At 43.6% G+C, this 22,087-nt stretch overlaps 1 protein-coding gene across 2 annotated transcripts; it reads right to left on the minus strand.

Moving 5' to 3' along the window:
• Positions 1–643: 643 nt before the first annotated feature.
• On the minus strand, positions 644–18,614 carry LOC135481883 (intraflagellar transport protein 57 homolog). Of its 2 annotated transcripts, none has more exons than XM_064761644.1 (11): positions 18,253–18,614; positions 16,831–16,994; positions 16,512–16,620; positions 15,426–15,479; positions 14,789–14,907; positions 11,264–11,357; positions 9,651–9,731; positions 7,130–7,252; positions 6,312–6,578; positions 5,518–5,584; positions 644–1,350 (listed from the first exon to the last, which is right to left on the minus strand). In XM_064761644.1, exons 2-11 carry the CDS (start codon positions 16,986–16,988, stop codon positions 1,181–1,183), a joined length of 1,242 nt encoding a protein of 413 aa, XP_064617714.1. In that variant the 5' UTR covers positions 16,989–16,994; positions 18,253–18,614; the 3' UTR covers positions 644–1,180. The 2 variants fall into 2 exon arrangements, with proteins under 2 accessions (XP_064617714.1, XP_064617715.1); XM_064761645.1 differs by lacking the exon at positions 18,253–18,614 and adding an exon at positions 17,842–18,222.
• Positions 18,615–22,087: the final 3,473 nt, after the last annotated feature.

The raw sequence follows: 22,087 nt of genomic DNA on the forward strand, positions 1-22,087 counted from the left end.
GTTTTAAACTTTGATACCTATAAAATGGGTCGCTGCAAAGTAACCAAAGTACAAGTGACTACATGTACATTTGTCTGTGCCCTCTAAGCACAGTGCAAGTATCTGTCAGTATGTATCTGTACCAAGTAATCACAGTACTAGTCGCAGTATTTGTCTGTACCAAGTAATCGCAGTACTAGTCGCAGTATTTTGTCTGTACCAAGTAATCGCAGTACTAGTCGCAGTATTTGTCTGTACCAAGTAATCGCAGTACTAGTTGCAGTATTTGTCTGTACCAAGTAATCACAGTACTAGTCGCAGTATTTGTCTGTACCAAGTAATCGCAGTACTAGTCGCAGTATTTGTCTGTACCAAGTAATCGCAGTACTAGTCGCAGCATTTGTCTGTACCAAGTAATCGCAGTACTAGTTGCAGTATTTGTCTGTACCAAGTAATCACAGTACTAGTTGCAGTATTTGTCTTTACCAAGTAATCACAGTACTAGTCGCAGTATTTGTCTGTACCTTGTAACCACAATCCTTTGCCTTTATCAAGCAACCACATTAAAAGTACTTAGCAATATTTTTCTGTATCCTGTAACCACATCTATTATTATCCACAGCGTCACACAGGAGCAGCCAATAAAACAAACGACTTTTACCTCAGAGGTTACCTTTATTTCATGCTGGCAACATTTATGGACGGAACAGGTCTTGTCACTGTGTCACTGCATGGACAAATTTAAAACAATTCTCTGTGTACATCTATTAAGTCTAACAGGATACTTGTTATACAAAACTTCTTTTCTTCTGAGCAAAGACTGTCTCTTGTCTGTGTGATGAGTAAACCATACTATACACAAATATTGTAAATAACCATCAAACACACAAAAGCGTGTTACACTGTATCCTTCACAATACCTACATCACTTCTGTTTGCATCCTGTGTTTGTATTGGTAAACGTAGGACACACCTGTAACAACACAGCCTGGACGGCTGGTCGTCTGACCATCACAGAATTCACAGTCTTCTGTTAAACTGTAAGAAGGAAGTGAAGACAGTTATGCAGGTCCAAGCTGGACAGCCGAGTCTGAACTGGCAGGTGAGTGAGTCACACCTAGATGTCTGTCAACCACACGCACAGACAGGCTGCAGGTGAGTGAGTCACAGGATGGAATGTACAAGGAGTACGTAAGATAGCCTAATAGGAGAACTGCTGCCCAGTGTTGGCGTGCACCTGCTTGGTCTGGCTGTGTTTGTCCTTGAGTTTGGCCTGAAGAAGGACGTGTTCCACCACCCCAATCCTGATGTCCATCTGAGTGTTGTCCTTCTTCAGCTGCTGTATAGCCTGTTTGATTCTCACCAGGGGAGCTGCAACACACAAAGAAAAGCAAAGTAATTTTCGGCAGTAATTCTCACTGTTGATTCATAACACCACAATCAATTACATCTATACTATATATTACTAGTATATGCTGAAGGTCATTTTTATTGCTGGATTGAAGTGGGGACAACATCAGACCCTTTAAATAGCCCCTTGAGTGACATAAGCTGTTTCTTGTCACCTAGGCAATGACAGCGGAGCCTGTCCATGGAATGTACCTTACATGTATGTGTCTCGAGTCTGGAGATTGATTACACGCAATCAGCTTACCACTAGGCCACAGTCAACAAAATGCAAGACACAGGTACATATATCTGAGACATAGGAGGGTAAATTTATCCATTTATGTATTTGATTGGTGTTTTACGTGGTACTCAAGAATATTTCACTTATACCATGGCCACCAGCATTATGGTGGGAGGAAACAGGGCAGAGCTCGGGGGAATCCCATGATCATCCGCAGGTTGCTGGCAGACCTTCCATCGTAAGGCCTGACAGAAAGCCAGCATGAGCTGAACTTGAACTCACAGCAACCGCATTGGTGAGAGGATCTTGGGTCATTACGCTGCGCTAGCGCGCTAACCAACTGAGCCACCAAGGCTCCCTTTCATGGTGAAAACAAGGTCAATGGCTTCTTAGATGAGATATGAAAGAGAAAAGCAATATCAAGACATACAGTGTAGTCTCATCATAGCCCTATAATGAAATGACCTTGGCTCCAATATATACATGTAGGCCACATGAATTTGACACTGAACTAATGCAAATAATAATACAAATATATACTAATATCAATGCAAAATGTGTATGGTCAAACTGATGAGAATTTTGTTACCTAAAGATTCAAATAGTGTTCTATGGTACACAAGGTTTCATGTACAGAACACCAGCATCTCAATGCTGTCCAGCTCATATCCCAGAGAGGTTAAACTGATATTGCTTAAGCACGGGCCAAAACTGTCCCGCTCATATCCCGCAAAGTTAGTCTGGGATTGCTTAAGCATGGGCCAAAACTGTCCTGCTCATATCCCGCAAAGTTAGTCTGGGATTGCTTAAGCATGGGCCAAAACTGTTCTGCTCATATCCTGCAAAGTTAGTCTGGGATTGCTTAAGCATGGGCCAAAACTGTCCCGCTCATATCCTGCAAAGTTAGTCTGGGATTGCTTAAGCACGGGCCAAAACTGTCCCGCTCATATCCTGCAAAGTTAGTCTGGGATTGCTTAAGCACGGGCCAAAACTGTCCCGCTCATATCCAGCAAAGTTAGCCTGGGATTGCTTAAGCATGGGCCAAAACTGTCCCGCTCATATCCCGCAAAGTTAGTCTGGGATTGCTTAAGCATGGGCCAAAACTGTCCCGCTCATATCCCGCAAAGTTAGTCTGGGATTGTTTAAGCATGGGCCAAAACTGACCCGCTCAAATCCCGCAAAGTTAGTCTGGGATTGCTTAAGCATGGGCCAAAACTGTCCCGCTCATATCCCGCAAAGTTAGTCTGGGATTGCTTAAGCACGGGCCAAAACTGTCCCGCTCATATCCCGAAAAGTTAGTCTGGGATTGCTTAAGCATGGGCCAAAACTGTCCTGCTCATATCCACAAAGTTAGCTTGGTATTGCTTAAGCACGGGCCTGAGAGCTGTCCCACTCACAACCCGCGATGTAAGTCTGGTATTGCTTAAACATGGGCCTGAGAGCTGTCCCGCTCACAACCCGCGATGTAAGTCTGGTATTGCTTAAGCACAGGCCTGAGAGCTGTCCCGCTCACAACCCGTGATGTAAGTCTGGTATTGCTTAAGCACAGGCCTGAGAGCTGTCCCGCTCACAACCCGCGATGTAAGTCTGGTACTGCTTAAGCACAGGCCTGAGGGCTGTCCCGCTCACAACCCGTGATGTAAGTCTGGTATTGCTTAAGCACAGGCCTGAGGGCTGTCCCGCTCACAACCTGCGATGTAAGTCTGGTATTGCTTAAGCACAGGCCTGAGGGCTGTCCCGCTCACAACCCGTGATGTAAGTCTGGTATTGCTTAAGCACAGGCCTGAGAGCTGTCCCGCTCACAACCCGCGATGTAAGTCTGGTATTGCTTAAGCACAGGCCTGAGAGCTGTCCCGCTCACAACCTGCGATGTAAGTCTGGTATTGCTTAAGCACAGGCCTGAGAGCTGTCCCGCTCACAACCTGCGATGTAAGTCTGGTATTGCTTAAGCACAGGCCTGAGGGCTGTCCCGCTCACAACCCGCGATGTAAGTCTGGTATTGCTTAAGCACAGGCCTGAGGGCTGTCCCGCTCACAACCCGCGATGTAAGTCTGGTATTGCTTAAGCACAGGCCTGAGAGCTGTCCCGCTCACAACCTGCGATGTAAGTCTGGTATTGCTTAAGCACAGGCCTGAGGGCTGTCCCGCTCACAACCTGCAATGTAAGTCTGGTATTGCTTAAGCACAGGCCTGAGAGCTGTCCCGCTCACAACCCGCGATGTAAGTCTGGTATTGCTTAAGCACAGGCCTGAGAGCTGTCCCGCTCACAACCTGCGATGTAAGTCTGGTATTGCTTAAGCACAGGTCTGAGGGCTGTCCCGCTCACAACCTGCGATGTAAGTCTGGTATTGCTTAAGCACAGGCCTGAGGGCTGTCCCGCTCACAACCTGCGATGTAAGTCTGGTATTGCTTAAGCACAGGCCTGAGGGCTGTCCTGCTCACAACCTGCGATGTAAGTCTGGTATTGCTTAAGCACAGGCCTGAGGGCTGTCCCGCTCACAACCTGCGATGTAAGTCTGGTATTGCTTAAGCACAGGCCTGAGGGCTGTCCCGCTCACAACCCGTGATGTAAGTCTGGTATTGCTTAAGCACGGGCCTGAGCTGATCTACTGAACTTAGAGCACATGTTTACTAGACAGATCCAAGTAAAAGATCTGACAACAGTTGTTCAGGCAGTTCACCAAGGTCAAGCAAGTGTGCACAATGACCGTTTAAGGGCACAGGAAAGCCTGAGTGGAAGTGTGCTCCATGATCTCAAAACCAAATCCAGACTGGAATAAGGGAGATAACTCCACCTACTCATAACATTTGTACGCCATACATTGGAACATTACACAACCTAAACGTGTATCACCAAATTTTATCAGGTGTCAGGTATGGATATCACATTTCTACATGTAAGTTTAACGTCTCGAAAAGCATTTGGTTTCAAAATCTACGAATTACACAATTTCCATCGTAAGGCTTGTGGAATTTTCAACTTAGTGAGGAAAAAATGCATGGACCCATAAGTGTGAGTGAGCGTGTGACAGAAGACAGATTTATCTCCATCAGTTATACCGCTGCCTGCTCTTTAAGCGCGAGTGAGCATGCGACAGAAGACAGACTTACCTCCATCAGTCATACTGCTGCCCCGCTCTTTAAGCGCGAGTGAGCATGTGACAGAAGACAGACTTACCTCCATCAGTTATACTGCTGCCCCGCTCTTTAAGCGCGAGTGAGCATGCGACAGAAGACAGACTTACCTCCATCAGTCATGCTGCTGCCCCGCTCTTTAAGCCCGAGTGAGCGTGTGACAGAAGACAGACTTACCTCCATCAGTCATAATGCTGCCCCGCTCTTTGAACGCGAGTGAGCGTGTGACAGACGACAGACTTACTTCCATCAGTATACTGCTGCCTGCTCTTTAAGCCCGAGTGAGCGTGTGACAGAAGACAGACTTACCTCCATCAGTCATACTGCTGCCCCGCTCTTTAAGCGCGAGTGAGCGTGTGACAGAAGACAGACTTACTTCCATCAGTTATACTGCTGCCCCGCTCTTTAAGCGCGAGTATCGTGTAACAGAAGACAGACTTACTACCATCAGTCATGCTGCTCCCTGCTCTTTAAGCCCGAGTGAGCGTGTGACAGAAGACAGACTTACCTCCATCAGTCATACCGCTGCCTGCTCTTTAAGCGTGAGGGAGCGCTTGACAGAGGACAGACTTACTTCCATCAGTCATACTGCTGCCCCGCTCTTTAAGCGCGAGTGAGCGTGCGACAGAAGACAGACTTACCTCCATCAGTCATGCTGCTGCCCCGCTCTTTAAGCGCGAGGGAGAGTGTGACAGAAGACAGACTTACTTCCATCAGTCATACCGCTGCCTGCTCTTTAAGCCCGAGTGAGCGTGTGACAGAAGACCTACTTACCTCCATCAGTCATACTGCTGCCCCGCTCCTCCATCTCCTGCTTCACCTTCTCCAAGTCCTCTGTCACCTGAGGAATACACACACCACTGTTATTGATCACATCAAACAAAGCAAAATCCCATCAAGACTACATGTAAATGTTCCTTCACATGGTTACACATATATGTACATGTACAATGTTTTATTTATTTAATTGGTGTTTTACGCTATACTCAAGAATATTTCACTTGTATGACTGCAGCCTGCTTTATGGTGAGAAGAAACACACAACCATCTAGAGATTGCTGGCAGACCTTCCTACACTCCACCACAGAGGAAGCCAGTAACTCACAGCAACATCATTCCAGAGACTACTGAGTTGAGAAACTACTGAGTCAAGAGACTACTGAGTCACTGCTTTATGGTAGCTTGCTATAAACCACATTGTCATGGAGACCCAATGTGAGAGGTTGTGAGCAACTCACAACATCCACCTGGTGAATGACCACGTGACACATGAATACCTGGGTGGACAACCAGATGAGGCCTTAATTGAGGAGGTTTTGGTCAGGTACATCCTGACGGGCAGTACTTTACTCCAGGGTGGTAGTTTAGTCAACACATCAAAAAGCTGCACAAAAGTCATATTCACCAACCTCTCCTTTCTTTTGTAAACAGGCAGACATTTAAAACCTTCCCTATAGTATATGTACATTATATTACGGTACGTGCACCAGTCTCTTAAAAAGAACAGAAAGTGTGGCAATGGTAAAACCCATTCTTCAGATGAACTGGTCCTCAGTGGAGAAGCCAACCTCTGCTAGTTTCCTGGACCTCTCTGTGACTCCCCCGCTGGCCTGTCTGTACCTCTCCTTAGACTCAGCCAGTTGGTCCTGTAATGACCTGAAGTCTTGTAGCAGGTGCTCTAGCTGATTGTTGATGTACTTCTCCCGACTCCCGATCTTTTCTAATGTCCTGGTGATTTCTGAATGAAGCCTGTCTAGGTAGGACTTGGTGTCTGTTAATGAGGTCTCGATGCCCTCTTTGTGCTGATGCATCTGGTCGACATGGACCCTCCAGTCCTGAAACACAAAAGTTTGACTACATAACTATAGTTCGAACATAAAAATACATGTAAATAACTTCAAAAATGAGATTTTACCTGCATAGCTACACATGTATAAATCAAGATTATCTAGTAAATACAACAAGAGAAAGACATACAATTAACAGGATATTCAGAAACCTGACTGTATCTGAATGAATTCCCAGGTGGATGATTAGGTGATGAATGAATACCCGGGTGGATGATTAAGTGATGAATGAATATTCAGGAGGATGATTAGATGATGAATGAATACCGGGTGGATGATTAGATGATGAATGAATACCCGGGTGGATGATTAGGTGACAAATGAATACCTGGATGGATGAGTAGGTGACAAATGAATAACTGAGTGGAAGACTAGGTGAGAAAGGAATACCTGGGTGGAAGACTAGGTGACAAATGAATACCTGGGAGGGTGACCAGGTGACACATAAATAACTGTGTGGATGACCAAGTGACACATCGATACCTTGGTGTATGACCCAGTGATACATGAATACCTGGGTAGATGACCAGCAGCCTCACCTTGTTGTCTGTCCGTATGGTCACCTTGAGTTGAGGTAACACTCTCTCTACCTCCAGCTTCCAGTCAGCAGCATCTGTGGAGGATTCTAAAATCTCCTCGGGTTTACTTCCTTCTTGTAACTCCTGAAAACATTCCCACACTATATGTAATACCTGATCACACGCATGAATATAAACATCCAGACAGAAGTATACACGTCACACTTCACACAAGTTACCTGTATCAAAGGGGGAACAAATCAAATTGAATCTTACAGACTTTTGGGGCAGAGCTTTGGGGGTTATCCATAAAATAACCATTGCTGAGTGTGTTGAAGTACTGAGAGATCAGGGCTTAAGTCCGCCACGGCTACATGGACAACAGCTTCACAGTGGCCAATGGGACAACAGCTTTACTGTGGCCAGTGGGACAACAGCTTTAGTGTGGCCAGCGTGACAACAGCTTTAGTGTGGCCAGTGGGACAACAGCTTTAGTGTGACCAGTGGGACAACAGCTTTACTGCGGCCAGTGGGACAAGAGCTTTGGTGTGGCCAGTGGGACAACAGCTTTAGTGTGGCCAGTGGGACAACAGTTTTAGTGTTGCCAGTGGGACAACAGCTTTACTGTGGCCAGTGGGACAACAGCTTTACTGTGGCCATAGGGACAACAGTTTTACTTTGGTCAGAGAGGCAACAGCTTTACTGTGGTCAGTGGGACAACGGCTTTGCTGTGGCCAGTGGGAGAACAGCTTTACTGTGACCAGTGGGACAATGGCTTTAATGTGGCCAGCAGGACAATAGTTTTAGTGTGACCAGTGGGGCAACAGCTTTACTGTGGCCAGTGGGGCAATAGGTTTACTGTGACCAGTGGGACAACAGTTTTACTGTGGGCAGTGGAACAACAGCTTTAGTGTGGCCAGTGGGACAACAGTTTTACTGTGGCCAGTGAGACAACAGCTTTAGTGTGGCCAGTGGGACAACAGTTTTACTCTGGCCAGTAGGACAACAGTTTTACTGTTTTCAGTGGGGCAACAGCTTTACTGTGGGCAGTGGGACAACAGCTTCACTGTGGGGCAGTGGGGCAACAGCTTTACTGTGGCCAGTGGGGCAACAGCTTTACTGTGGGCAGTGGGACAACAGATTTACTGTGGGCATTGGGACAACAGATTTACTGTGGGCAGTGAGGCAACAGCTTTACTGTTGGCAGTGGGACAACAGCTTTACTGTGGGCAGTGGGGCAACAGCTTTACTGTGGGCAGTGGGACAACAGGTTTAGTGTGGGCAGTGGGACAACAGCTTTAGTGTGGCCAGTGGGACAACAGTTTTACTGTTTTCAGTGGGGCAACAGCTTTACTGTGGGCAGTGGGACAACAGCTTTACTGTGGGGCAGTGGGACAACAGCTTTACTGTGGCCAGTGGGACAACAGCTTTACTGTGGCCAGTGGGACAACAGCTTTACTGTGGGCAGTGGGGCAATAGCTTTACTGTGGGCAGTGGGACAACAGTTTTACTGTTTTCAGCGGGGCAACAGCTTTACTGTGGGCAGTGGGACAACAGCTTTACTGTGGGGCAGTGGGGCAACAGCTTTACTGTGGGCAGTGGGACAACAGCTTTACTGTGGGCAGTGGGGCAACAGCTTTACTGTGGGCAGTGGGGCAACAGCTTTACTGTGGGCATTGGGACAACAGCTTTACTGTGGGCAGTGGGACAACAGCTTTGGTTATTTATTGATTTGTTCCTTAACACCATGCTAAATAACTTTTCATTTCCATGATGGGTGGAGGAAACCAGAGCCTGGCACAAACCAGCGGAATCTGGTAAGTTACTGACAAACTTTCCCAGGTGTGAGGCACAGATAAGGTAAACTGTACTGGTTGAAGAAAGTGGTTTTCAGTGAATAAAAATACGTACAAACGGCCAGACCAGTGCTATCAATCACTTACTGTTACTAAGAGACCCAGAAAGCACTGACAGCAGTGTTGTGTACACTAATTCTACCATGCAGTTAGTTGTGGGCCGAGTGCAAACATACATACATGTATTAAACAGAGAAACCTTTCATGTGTGTCATGTAACACACCTGTCTCCATGCTTACCTCCCTCAATAATATCAGTTCATGCTATTCATTTCTTCAAATAAAAGAATTCGACTTCGTTTAATTGTCAGATTTGCTTTTATGATTTAAATAAAGGCAAACTGTAGAAATATCCTTTAGAGATGAAAGCATTGCTTCGCATAAGCTTTCCGATGATTGGTCTAAAATGCATGACCTCTGCAGAGTGAGCGAAAGAGATAAGCAGCAAAAAGCTGCATAAAATATGTCGTTTTGCATCATTTTCTTCATTTCTGGGGGTAGAATAGACTTTAACACCTAGTCTTGGTGTTTGATATGTAACCCAATATCACTGAACCTTGTTTCGTACTGAGTCAAATCATGGCATTTTCAGGATTTCACTCGGAACAAAAGAAAGGTTTAGTGGCATCTGGTTACACAACAAACACCAAAACAAGGTGTCAAACCCTTAACCATACCCTGATTACCTTATGGTGACCAAGCTTTTTCAAACCCTCCAGGTCCATCATGGGCTCATCGTCTTCATAGTCTTCATCATCATGAGTGTCCTGGTCGTGAGAAACAGTGAAACCAATTACATCACATGGTGAAATCACTAACATGACATGCTAAAACCATTACATCATGCACTGGAACCAATACCATCATGTGGTGAAACCAATAACATTAGGTGTTGAAACCAATAACATCACATGATGAAACCAATAATATCACACGGTTAAACCAAAATCATCACAAGGAGAAACCAACAGCATGATATGGTGAAACCACTAACATGACATGCTGAAACCAATAACTTCATGTGCTGAAACCAATATCATCATGTGTTGAAACCAACAACAGCCTGTGGTGAAACCAATAAGATTAGGTCCTGAAACCAATAACATCACATGATGAAACCAATAACATCACACAGTTAAACCAAAATCATCAAAAGGAGAAACCAACAACATCAAATGGTGAAACAAATAACATCAAATGGTGAAACCAATAACATCAAGTGGTGAAACCAATAACACACAGCAAAACCAATATCATTATGTGGTGAAGGCTATAGAATACACAGGGAAACCAATAACATCACACAGTTAAACCAAAATCATCAAAAGGAGAAGCCATTAACATCACAAGGTGAAACCAATAACGTCATAAGGTGAAACCATTAACATCACAAGGTGAAACCAATAACATCACAAGGTGAAACAAATAACTTCACAAAGGTGAAATAAATAATGGTGAAAACAATAACATGACATGGTGAAATCAATAACATCATGACCTGAAAACAATAACACCATGATCTCAATCCAATAACAGCATGTGGTGAAACCAATAATATCAGGTGCTGAAACCAATAACATCACATGGTAAAATAGATTACATTTTGTAGGTTAAAAAGAAAATCGTATGGTAAAACCAAATCATTTGATGACTGGGCCAAGTTGTAGTTTGGGCACAAACACCTAGATCAGATGCTTGACCATACATGTATGCTGCCACACAGAACCATGTTCTATCTGAACACAGAAACTCACACAGAACCATGTTCTGTCTGAACACAGAAACTCACACAGAACCATGTTCTGTCTGAACACAGAAAGTCACACAGGACCATGTTCTGTCTGAACACAGAAACTCACACAGAGCCATGTTCTGTCTGAACACGGAACCTCACACAGGACTACATTCATCCTGAACACAGAAACTCACACAGAACCATGTTCTGTCTGAACACAGAAACTCACACAGAACCATGTTCTGTCTGAACACAGAAACTCACACAGAACCATGTTCTGTCTGAACACAGAAACTCACACAGAACCATGTTCTGTCTGAACACGGAACCTCACACAGGACTACATTCATCCTGAACATAGAAACTCACACAGAACCATGTTCTGTCTGAACACGGAACCTCACACAGGACTACATTCATCCTGAACATAGAAACTCACACAGAGCCATGTTCTGTCTGAACACGGAACCTCACACAGGACTACATTCATCCTGAACACAGGCACCCACATGGGGCAATGTTTCAGACTGAACACAGGAACCTACATGTAGGTTTACCATTTACCTGGATCATGTCCTTCTCCACTTGATGTAGTGTTAGTTCAGAGTCATCCTCTATAATGTTCTCCTCTCCCATTTCTTCCTCTGGGTACTGAGGTCTGTAACACAAACATCAACACCACTAAAGCTACAGCTGCTACAGGTATATCCTTACCACACAGCAATACTACTACAGCCACATCCTTAGAAAACCACAATACAACTACAGCTACAGCTACATCCTTACCACACAGCAATACCACTACAGTTACAGCTACATCCTTATCACACAGCAATACTACTACGGCTACAGCTACGTCCTTACCACACGGTAATATACCTAGTTACAGGTACATCCTTACCACACAGCAGTACCACAACAGCTACAGCTACGTCCTTACCACACAGCAATATCACTACAGTTACAGGTACATCCTTACCACACAGCAGTACCACAACAGCTACAGCTACAGCTACAGCTATGTCCTTACCACACAGCAATATCACTACAGTTACCGGTACATCCTTACCACACAGCAGTACCACAACAGCTACAGCTACAGCTATGTCCTTACCACATGGCAATATCACTACAGTTACAGGTACATCCTTACCACACAGCAGTACCACAACAGCTACAGCTACGTCCTTACCACACAGCAATATCACTACAGTTACAGGTACATCCTTACCACACAGCAATACCACAACAGCTACAGCTACATCCTTACCACACAGCAATATCACAACAGTTACATCTACATCCTTAGAACACTGCACTACCACTACAGCTACATCCTTAGAACACTGCACTACCACTACAGCTACATCCTTACCACACAGCAATACCACAACAGTTACAGCTACATCCTTAGAACACTGCACTACCACTACAGTTACAGCTACATCCTTAGAACACTGCACTACCACTACAGTTACATCCTTACCACACAGCAATACTACTACAGCTACAGCTACGTCCTTACCACACAGCAATATCACTAGTTACAGGTACATCCTTACCACACAGCAATACCACAACAGCTACAGCTACGTCCTTACCACACAGCAATATCACAACAGTTACAGCTACATCCTTAGAACACTGCACTACCACTACAGCTACAGCTACATCCTTAGAACACTGCACTACCACTACAGCTATATCCTTACCACACAGCAATACCACAACAGTTACAGCTACATCCTTACCACACTGCACTACCACTACAGTTACAGCTACATCCTTAGAACACTGCACTACCACTACAGTTACAGCTACATCCTTACCACACAGCAATACTACTACAGCTACAGCTACGTCCTTACCACACAGCAATATCACTACAGTTACAGGTACACCCTTACCACACAGCAATACCACAACAGCTACAGCTACAGCAATACCACTACAAATACAGGTACATCCTTACCACACAGCAATACCACAACAGCTACAGGTATATCGTTACCAAACAGCAATACAATCATTTCTTCATAACATTGTCGTTTAACACCATACTCTTACTTATAAGTTGGTGGGGAGTTTTACGAGTGGAGGAAACTGGAGTGACTGGTGTAAGCTTTCACCTTTTGGCGGCTACTGACAAACTTCTGCACGACATGTTTCACACTTGCACAACTCACTGATACTGGTAGAGTAGAAGAGCTTTTCAATGAACAGAATGTTTGTCCATCTCTCCCTACATTACATAAACATGGTTGTCCATCTCTCCCTACATTACATAAACATGGTTGTCCATCTCTCCCTACATTACATAAACATGGTTGTCCTCACCCTCTACCATACATGTGCATGTCTGTCCTCTTCCCCGACCATACATGTAAATGTTTGTTCATCTCTCCCCACCACACATGTAAATGTTTGTCCTCTTTCCCCCACCATACATGTGCATGTTTGTCCTCTTCCTCCACCATACATGTACATGTTTGTCCTCTTTCCCCCACCATACATGTAAATGTTTGCCCATCTCTCCCCACCATACATGTAAATGTTTATACATGTAAATGTCTGTCCTCTTCCCCCACCATACATGTAAATGTTTGCCCATCTCTCCCTACCATACATGTAAATGTTTATACTTGTAAATGTCTGTCCTCTTCCCCCTACCATACATGTTTGTCCTCTTTCCCCTACAATACAGGTGCATGTTTGTCCTCTTCCCCCACCATACATGTAAATGTTTGTTCATCTCTCTCCACCACACATGTAAATGTTTATACATATAAATGTTTGTCCTCATCCCCCTACCTTACTTGTACATGTTTGTCCTCTTTCCCCCACCATACATGTGCATGTTTGTCCTCTTCCTCCACCATACATGTACATGTTTGTCCTCTTTCCCCCACCATACATGTAAATGTTTGCCCATCTCTCCCCACCATACATGTAAATGTTTATACATGTAAATGTCTGTCCTCTTCCCCCCACCATACATGTACATGTTTGTCCTCTTTCCCCCACCATACATGTACATGTTTGTCCTCTTTCCCCCACCATACATGTACATGTTTGTCCTCTTCCCCCCACCATGCATGTACATGTCTGTCCTCTTCCCCCACCATACATAAATATGTTTGTCCTCTCCTTCCAACCATACATGTACAGGTTTGTACTCTCCTTCCAACCATACATGTACATCTTTGTCCTCTTCCCCTAACCATACATGTACATGTCTGTCCATCTCTCCCCACCATACATGTAAATGTTTGTCCTCTTCCCCCACCACACATGTACATGTTTGTCCATCTCTCATGTCCCACCATACACAAACATATTTGTCACTCCCTACCCACCATACACAAACATCTTTGTCCATCTCTCACCACCAAACATGTACATGTTTGTCCTATTCCCCCCCCCCCCCAACCATACACAAACATGTTTGTCCATCTCTCCCCACCATACACAAACATGTTTGTCCCTCTCTCCCCACCATACACAAACATATTTGTCCTCTCTCCCCACCATGCATGTACATGTTGGTCTGTCCGCTCCCCTCCCCCCCCCCGATATATGTATATCTCTCTCCTCTTCCCCCCACCACATATGTACATGTTTGTCCACCTCTCCCCACCATACACAAACATATTTGTCCTCTCTCCCCACCATGCATGTACATGTTGGCCTGTGCCCTCCTCCCCCCACTGATATATGTATATCTTTCTCCTCTTCCCCCCACCATATATGTACATGTTTGTCCACCTCTCCCCACCATACACAAACATATTTGTCCTCTCTCCCCACCATGCATGTACATGTTTGCCTCTCCTCTCCCCTGCCCCCCCCCCCCCACCCCCACCATATATGTATATCTTTGTTCTCTTCCCCCACCACACATGTACATGTCTGTCCCTCTCTTCCAACCATACACAAACATATTTGTCCTCTCTCCCCACCATGCGTGTACATGTTTGTCCATCTCCCCCCACTATACATGTACAAGTGTCTCTTATCACTGTCGCCCCATATACTTAACCTCACTGATCATGACAACTGTGTTATTCTCAGTGGAACATATGAACGAACCTCTTCCAAGAAAATGCTGTGTTTTTTAGAGCCTCGTCGGACAAGCGATCCAGCACATAGATACAGTGTTCTCCACAGCCTTGCTTCAGTTTTGATGGCGGAAAATCCACTGTGTGACCCTGTGAAGAAAGAAAAGAATAAAAAAATGTTTAAAGTCTCAAAAAGTAAAAAGTTCATCACTTTATAGAAAACAAACAAAACAAATTAGTGTTTCCATTTGTGCAGCTTGTGCATTGTAAGTGGGAGATTTCCAGTAACCTTCCATACACGTAACTGACAAAATCAGTTATTTACTGGCACAGCTTCTTTACTTCCAGAATATTTACAGTGTAACCAGACAGCATGTGTTTATACTCTCAGTAAATAATTCTGAAAGGTAATATTTACTCTCCTCAAGAAACATGCATATACATGTGACAAGGAGACATTCCAGAACGGTAAGCGCTATCAACGCGGATCCTTGCTATTTCTACAGACATGTTCGTTGCACAGGTGACTAAACACATGATCTCCTCAACTTGCATATCCTGCTCAATATTCATCCTACCAACCAGCGTCTGGCTTACATGAGCACATGCACATGTACACGTATGTGTTAGTTTTACATGTACAGATCACCAGACAAAAGACAACTTACAAAATTCCTCACTTCCTCCAAGATACTGGATATGGTAGCATTGGGGTCATCATACTGAAACACCAACAACAGACACCATTACACACCGCACAGGTAAACAGACATATGTCCTCTATGACAGTTTGATAGGACAACCATAATTTTACCTTGCTGCATGTATGAGGCTGCAGGTTTTTGGAAGAAGCAGGTTTAACTAAAACTAGGATACAACTAGGTGCATTTTATTTATTTATTTATTTGATTGGTGTTTTACACTGTACTCAAGAATATTTCACTTATACAACGGCGGACAGCATTATGGTGGGAAGAAACCAGGCAAAACCCGGCAGAAACCTACGACCATTCGCAGATTACTGGCAGACTTTCCCACATACAACCGGAGAGGAAGCCAGCATGAGCTGCACTTGAAATCAGAACGCCTGCATTGGTGAGAGGCTCCTGGGTCATTATGTTCCACTAGTGTGCTGACCAACTGAGCCACGGAGGCCCTCTGATGTATTTCACATTAAGTCTTTCTTAACCTTGTATTTAAATACTTACTATTGATCCCTGTTTGGGTTTATAAATTATCCATAAAAGTGCACTTTGGCTCACTTATGCTGTTTAGTATAAACAGAACTACAAAAACACAGCATCAACAGTACTCATATATGCACAGTTCATAATAAAGGCATCTGTGATTTCAGTCTGAGAGGTAAACATACTGGCTGAGGAGAATAATACAGGATAACACTTCCATTATGATAGTATATTTCTAGAACAAGCATGTGATGATCGCTGTAGTAACTTTCAATGTGAATGAACTGTACCCGTACGGGAAACTTTCACATCCAAACATGAAAGGTTTGTAAAAAGTCATTATTCTACACATTCTTTTCAGCAGACATCTTTTTTCATCTTTTCATTTTTCTTTTAATACGGACATGAAAACGATATTAATAGTATAAAAGCATGGAAATATGCATACAACGTAAATGAGTGTGACAATGTTATCCTCTGTGCTGGCTCCACAAAAATAAGCAATATAGTTATTACTGACAATCTACATTTTGTACATGTAGTTAATAAATAATAGAGAACCATTACCTCCTGCGGCTGTTCAAACTGTTTGCCTGCCTTCCTTAACAACCAAGCGGCGAGAGAAGTGAACATAAAAAACTGCTCTCCAGGGTTGGTGGCTATGGCAAAGTAATGTCTGTAAGGGAAAAGATCGAAACATTAGCACCCAAAACCAATCTGCAGTCCCTATGCCGGGTCATTACACCACTGATAACCTTATACCTGTCACACAGAAAAGTGACTTGCATCAGTAGCAACACTATTTTTAGGACCACTTCAACACATTCCCACAAATTGACATGTAGCATCCTATTATGCAGTATTTAAGGTCTGTATTAAATCCCACCTTGACAATGGCTTCAGATTCATTTTCCTGCTGAATTCTTGCTCATACTCAAGAAGCCTCAGTTTATCCAAGAGGTCCTCCATGACCACAAATGGCATGAAGGCTAGGCCAGGGCCACCTTCCTCCCCATCCTCCCCACGCTTCTTGTCCTCTGACATCCTCACCTAGATCAACAGACAAATACATGGGGTATATGTTTCCTGACAATGACACTGACGACATATGTAGTCCGAACCACAAAGATTGCCATTTACTAGCCCACTTGTTAGGGAGATATGAACACTTAGAGTATAATTTTAACGGACTGCTGCAATCACTTCACTGTGATCTTACTTTAGGCCAGGTTAAAGCATAACAAGTTAGCAGGACTGGACTGTTAAGGTTAGCTCTAGAACAGCCTGTAAAGACTCCTTTTCCTATATTGGCCTAGCATCGTTGGAGTCTTGAAATGTTAACTTCGAACTGAACGAAGGTCTAGGCTGATTATCTTTGTTACTGAATAAGTCTTGCACAAATAAAGGACACCAGCCTAAAGACCTGCTTTCCGCACTCACAGCACTACCACCATACAACCCTTCTCAATTTAGAGAAGATTTATTACAGCCATGAAGGCTTCTATGGTATACGCTCCTTCGCAAATCCCGACGTAGCTGCTCAACATGGCTGCAACAAGAAGCGTATTCCGTGTCACTTTCATGGCTTTAATAAATCTAGTCTAAATGGAGTAGAGAAATATGATGGCATGGTGGTGTAGTGGGTGCGGAACGCAGGTATTCAGGTTGGTGTCCTTTATTTGCTTGGTCTATAACAAAGACAATCAGCCTGGATCTTTGTTGAGTACGGAATTAGCAATGTAAGCGTCAAGACCACAATGATACTAGGTCAGTATAAGAAAAGGAGTTGGAGTCTTTCGGGGCTAGCCCTCGAATTGTGTTCGAGACAAAGCAAAACTGCCAGATTTTTCGAGGGATTTTTCTCATCTGGAAGTACTCAAATACATTACACACCTACCTTTGACAGTTGCGGACGAAGACGTCACTTATACTCGCAGAAACTGCGCACAAAATATCCTTTTTTGGGGAATACCAGACATTTGAGTTCGTTCGCTTTGCAACTTTCGTGGCTGTGCCACTCGAATCTGCTTTACATGTACACGTAAACTAAGATCCCTTTGGAAATCACGTCCTCTTCCAGTTATTCTTACTGTCCGATCTTTTGTAACATTTCTTCTGTTATGTATTAAAATGTGTCCAGTTTGTTATGGTCAATGAATAAACCAACCTGATTGTTGTTGTTGTATTAACGTTTTAACGTAAACACTACCTCCGAGAAAAAAATTCTGTTTCGTCCCTAGCCAAACATGACAAATCGAAATATGAGCTCGCACGTTATAGGCTTTTAATTTTAGCTTGTAAAAATTACCTTCCAATTCTTCTTGGAAACGACGTAGAACTGGCACTATATGTATATGTAGCTTTGTCAAACACGATGTCGCCGGATGTGTCGACTGCTTTGCCATGGAATTTTGGTGCCCGGATGATCTAGGGTTAATGTAAAAACCGAAATGTTGTACACATACGGAAATGAAAAGATATAGATTTCGCCGCTATACCTGTAACTATAACTTAACATTTGTCCTGAAAGATTTCTGTTAGCGGCAACTGAAAAAAATCTAGAGCGATACAAAATAGCAAATCAGTAGGCCTACAGTGCGTGTAAACTTGTGACTTTGGACTGGGCAGGCCCCCTATTCCTTGATATTCCTGTGCTCTCTATGTCGTGAGGCCTCGGATTCTCGATCGGTGACAATAATCGTCTTTGAACTTTCGTGAGGCCTCTGATTCTCGATTTGTGACAATAAACGGCCTTCAACTCTCGTGAGGCCTCGGATTCTCGATTTGTGACAATAAACGGCCTTCAACTCTCGTGGGACCGCGGATACTCGTTCGGCAACAATAATCGGCCTTCAACCATCGTGAGGCCGCGGAGTCTCGATCGGGTTATGGTTGAAGACCACTTTTGCAAGCTTGTACGCTAGCGAGATGTGGAAAAGCGCGTCAGTAACATGCCAAAAACATTTTGTTTAATACCCATTCAGGCTCTCAGTCCGTTTTACCACGGGTATAAAAATAATCGTCATGATGGCGGTATATGCCCAGTTAAAATTAATTAAATCAGTATATAAATCAATCGTCAAATCAATAAATAAATCAATCAACAGATCGATAAATAACTAAAAATAAATTCACGACGTTTACGTGGTAGCTGTTAAAGGCATTGGTAACTAACTGTAGGCCTATAATTCCTAAATCGGCTTCTGCGTCGCACTGACGCCTGGTTTATTTATTGCGACAATGCACATCGCTGACTGTAAGTTATATATTTAATGACGAATTGTGTAGTCCACGTGCGTACAAGCAGTATGCCGTGGACGGTTTCAGGGATTAGGTGGAGACGTGCGGGTTATTCGTCTTTCATTTGACACCAAGGTTGATGTTACACATCCAGAAGATGACCTGATGATACTGTTGACCCAGAAAATGACCCGATAAACTTGTACACCTAGAAGATCATCTGATGATACTGTACACCCAGAAGATGACTTATTGATACTGTACACCTATGACTTGGTGATACTGTTCACCCAGAAGATGACCCGATGAACTTGTACACCCAGAAGATATGCCGATGATACTATACACATCCAGAAGATGACTTGTTGATACTGTACGCCCCGAAAGATGACTCGATGATCTTGTACACCCGAAAGATCAGCTGATGATACTGTATGCCCAGAAGATGACCGATGATCTTGTACACCTAGAAGATATGCTGATGATACAGTACCCTCAGAAGATGACTTGGTCATAATGTACACTTAGAAGAAGACTTGATGATACTGTACACCCAGAAGGTGAGCAAATGATCTTGTACACCCAGAAGATCAGCTGATGATACACTACCCTCAGAAGATGACTTGGTCATACTGTACACCTAGAAGAAGGCTTGATGATACTGTACACCCAGAAGATGACCAGATGATCTTGTACACCCAGAAGATCAGCTGATCATACTGTACACCCAGAAGATGACTTGATGATACTCTACGCCCAGAAGATGACCCGATGATCTTGTACACCCAGAACATATGCTGATGATACCAGAAGATGACTTATTGATACTGTACACCTAGAAGATGACTTGGTGATACTATAGGCCCAGAAGACCTGGTCATATTGTACACCTAGAAGATGACTTGATGGTACTGTACCCACAGAAGATGACTTGATGATACTGTACACCCAGAAGATGACTTGGTGATACTGTACACTTAGAAGATGACTTGATGATACTGTACACCCAGAAGAGAACTTGATGATACTGTACAGCCGGAAGATTGTTTGATGATGCTGTACATTCGGAAGATGACTTGATGATACAGTACCCTCAGAAGATGACTTGGTCATACTGTACACTTAGAAGATGACTTGATGATACTGTACACCTAGAAGATGACTTGATGATAATGTACACCCAGAAGATGACTTGATGATACCGTACCTCAGAAGATGACTTGGTCATACTGTACATCCAGAAGATGACTTGATGATACTGTACACCCAAAAGATGACTTGATGATACAGTACACCCAGAAGATGACTTAGTGATACTGTACACCTCGAAGATGACTTGGTAATACTGTACACCCAGAAGATGACCCTTTCATATTGAACACCTGGAAGATGACTTGAAGATACTGTACCCACAGAAGATGACTTGATGATACTGTACCCTTAGAAGATGACTTGGTAATACTGTACACCTAGAAGATGACTTGATGATACTGTACACCCAGAAGATGAATTGGTGATACTGTACACCCAGAAGATGACTTGGTGATACTAAACAGCCAGAAGATGACTTGGTGATACTGTACACCCGGAAGATGACTTGATGATACAGTACCGTCAGAAGATGACTTGGTGATACTGTACACCCGGAAGAAGACTTGATGATACTGTACACCCAGAAGATGACTTGGTGATACTGTACACTTAGAAGATGACTTGATGATACTGTACCCTCAGGAGATGACTTGTGATACTGTACACCTAGAAGAAGACTTGATGATACTGTACACCTAGAAGAAGACTTGATGATACTGTACACCTAGACATCAGAAGATGATTTAGTGATACTATACACCCAGATGATGAATTGATCATATACTGTACACCTAGAAGAATAGCTGAGGATAGCTGAGGATACAAAGCCATATAAAAGTTAGGTAACTTCAAAAAACGTCTGATTAATTAAGGTACCAGTGTCAACGCCAGTAAGGGCTGTGCTTATATCAACTGCAAAAAGAAGGGAATCTAATAGACGGGGGCTTTGAGTGAGGTCGTTTGTATAAATTAAAAAGAAAATTGGACCCAAAACAGAGCTCCAGCGGATAATGTGTTATTGTAATGAAGATTTTGTTACCTACTTTTTGGATAATTCCTAAAAATGCATTAATCTGATGTACCTGTAAACCATTACTATCCAGTTTATATAATAGAATTTCATCGTTAACTGTGTCAAAAGCATTTGAAGTCTAAGAATGTTAGAATGGTGATTGGAGAATATGTTTGTCACCTGATTGTGAAATGTTAGTTTTCATTGTGCCTGGAACAACACCATTTGCAGAGGACAAATTTATTATGTAACGAATTCACAAATAATGTAAAAAAAACGGTTTTGAATTCGATCCTCGTTTTCCATCAAAGTCGTGTTTAACATTATTAATAATATTATTGATATCAGTTGGAAAACTATTCACTTTCTAATAGAGCATAGGCATAGGTCATCTTCTGAGTGTGCCGTTTCATCACACTGTTTGAATGTAGGAGAATAGTTTGTGGGGACACGTCATCTTCTGGGCGTGCAGTATCATCAAACTGTTTGAATGTAGGAGAATAGTTTGTGGGGACGCGCAATCTTCTGGGTGTGCAGTATCATCAAACTGTCTGAATGTAGGAGAATAGTTTGTGGGGACGCGTCATCTTCTGGGGCATGCAGTATCATCAAACTGCTTGGGTTTATGAGAATAGTTTGTGGGGACACGTAATCTCCTGGACGTGCAGAGTCATCAACCTGTCTGGGTTTAGGAGAATAGTTTGTGGGGACGCGTCATCTTCTGGGTGTGCAATATCATCAAACTGCCTGGGTTTAGGAGAGTAGTTTGTGGGGACGCGTCATCTTCTGGGTGTGCAGT

Source organism: Liolophura sinensis, chromosome 1 (genome assembly GCF_032854445.1).
Source record: "Liolophura sinensis isolate JHLJ2023 chromosome 1, CUHK_Ljap_v2, whole genome shotgun sequence".
Lineage (NCBI taxonomy): Eukaryota > Metazoa > Mollusca > Polyplacophora > Chitonida > Chitonidae > Liolophura > Liolophura sinensis.

Bases quoted from the DNA above. Each gene is read 5' to 3' on its own strand.
- LOC135481883 (XM_064761644.1), bottom strand. From the start codon at position 16,988: ATGTCAGAGGACAAGAAGCGTGGGGAGGATGGGGAGGAAGGTGGCCCT. The intron at 16,621-16,830 runs GTGGGATTTAAT...TTTCCCTTACAG, and splicing joins AATCTGAAGCCATTGTCAAG to ACATTACTTTGCCATAGCCA. The intron at 5,585-6,311 runs GTTGGCTTCTCC...TGTATTCCTCAG, and splicing joins GGTCCAGGAAACTAGCAGAG to GTGACAGAGGACTTGGAGAA.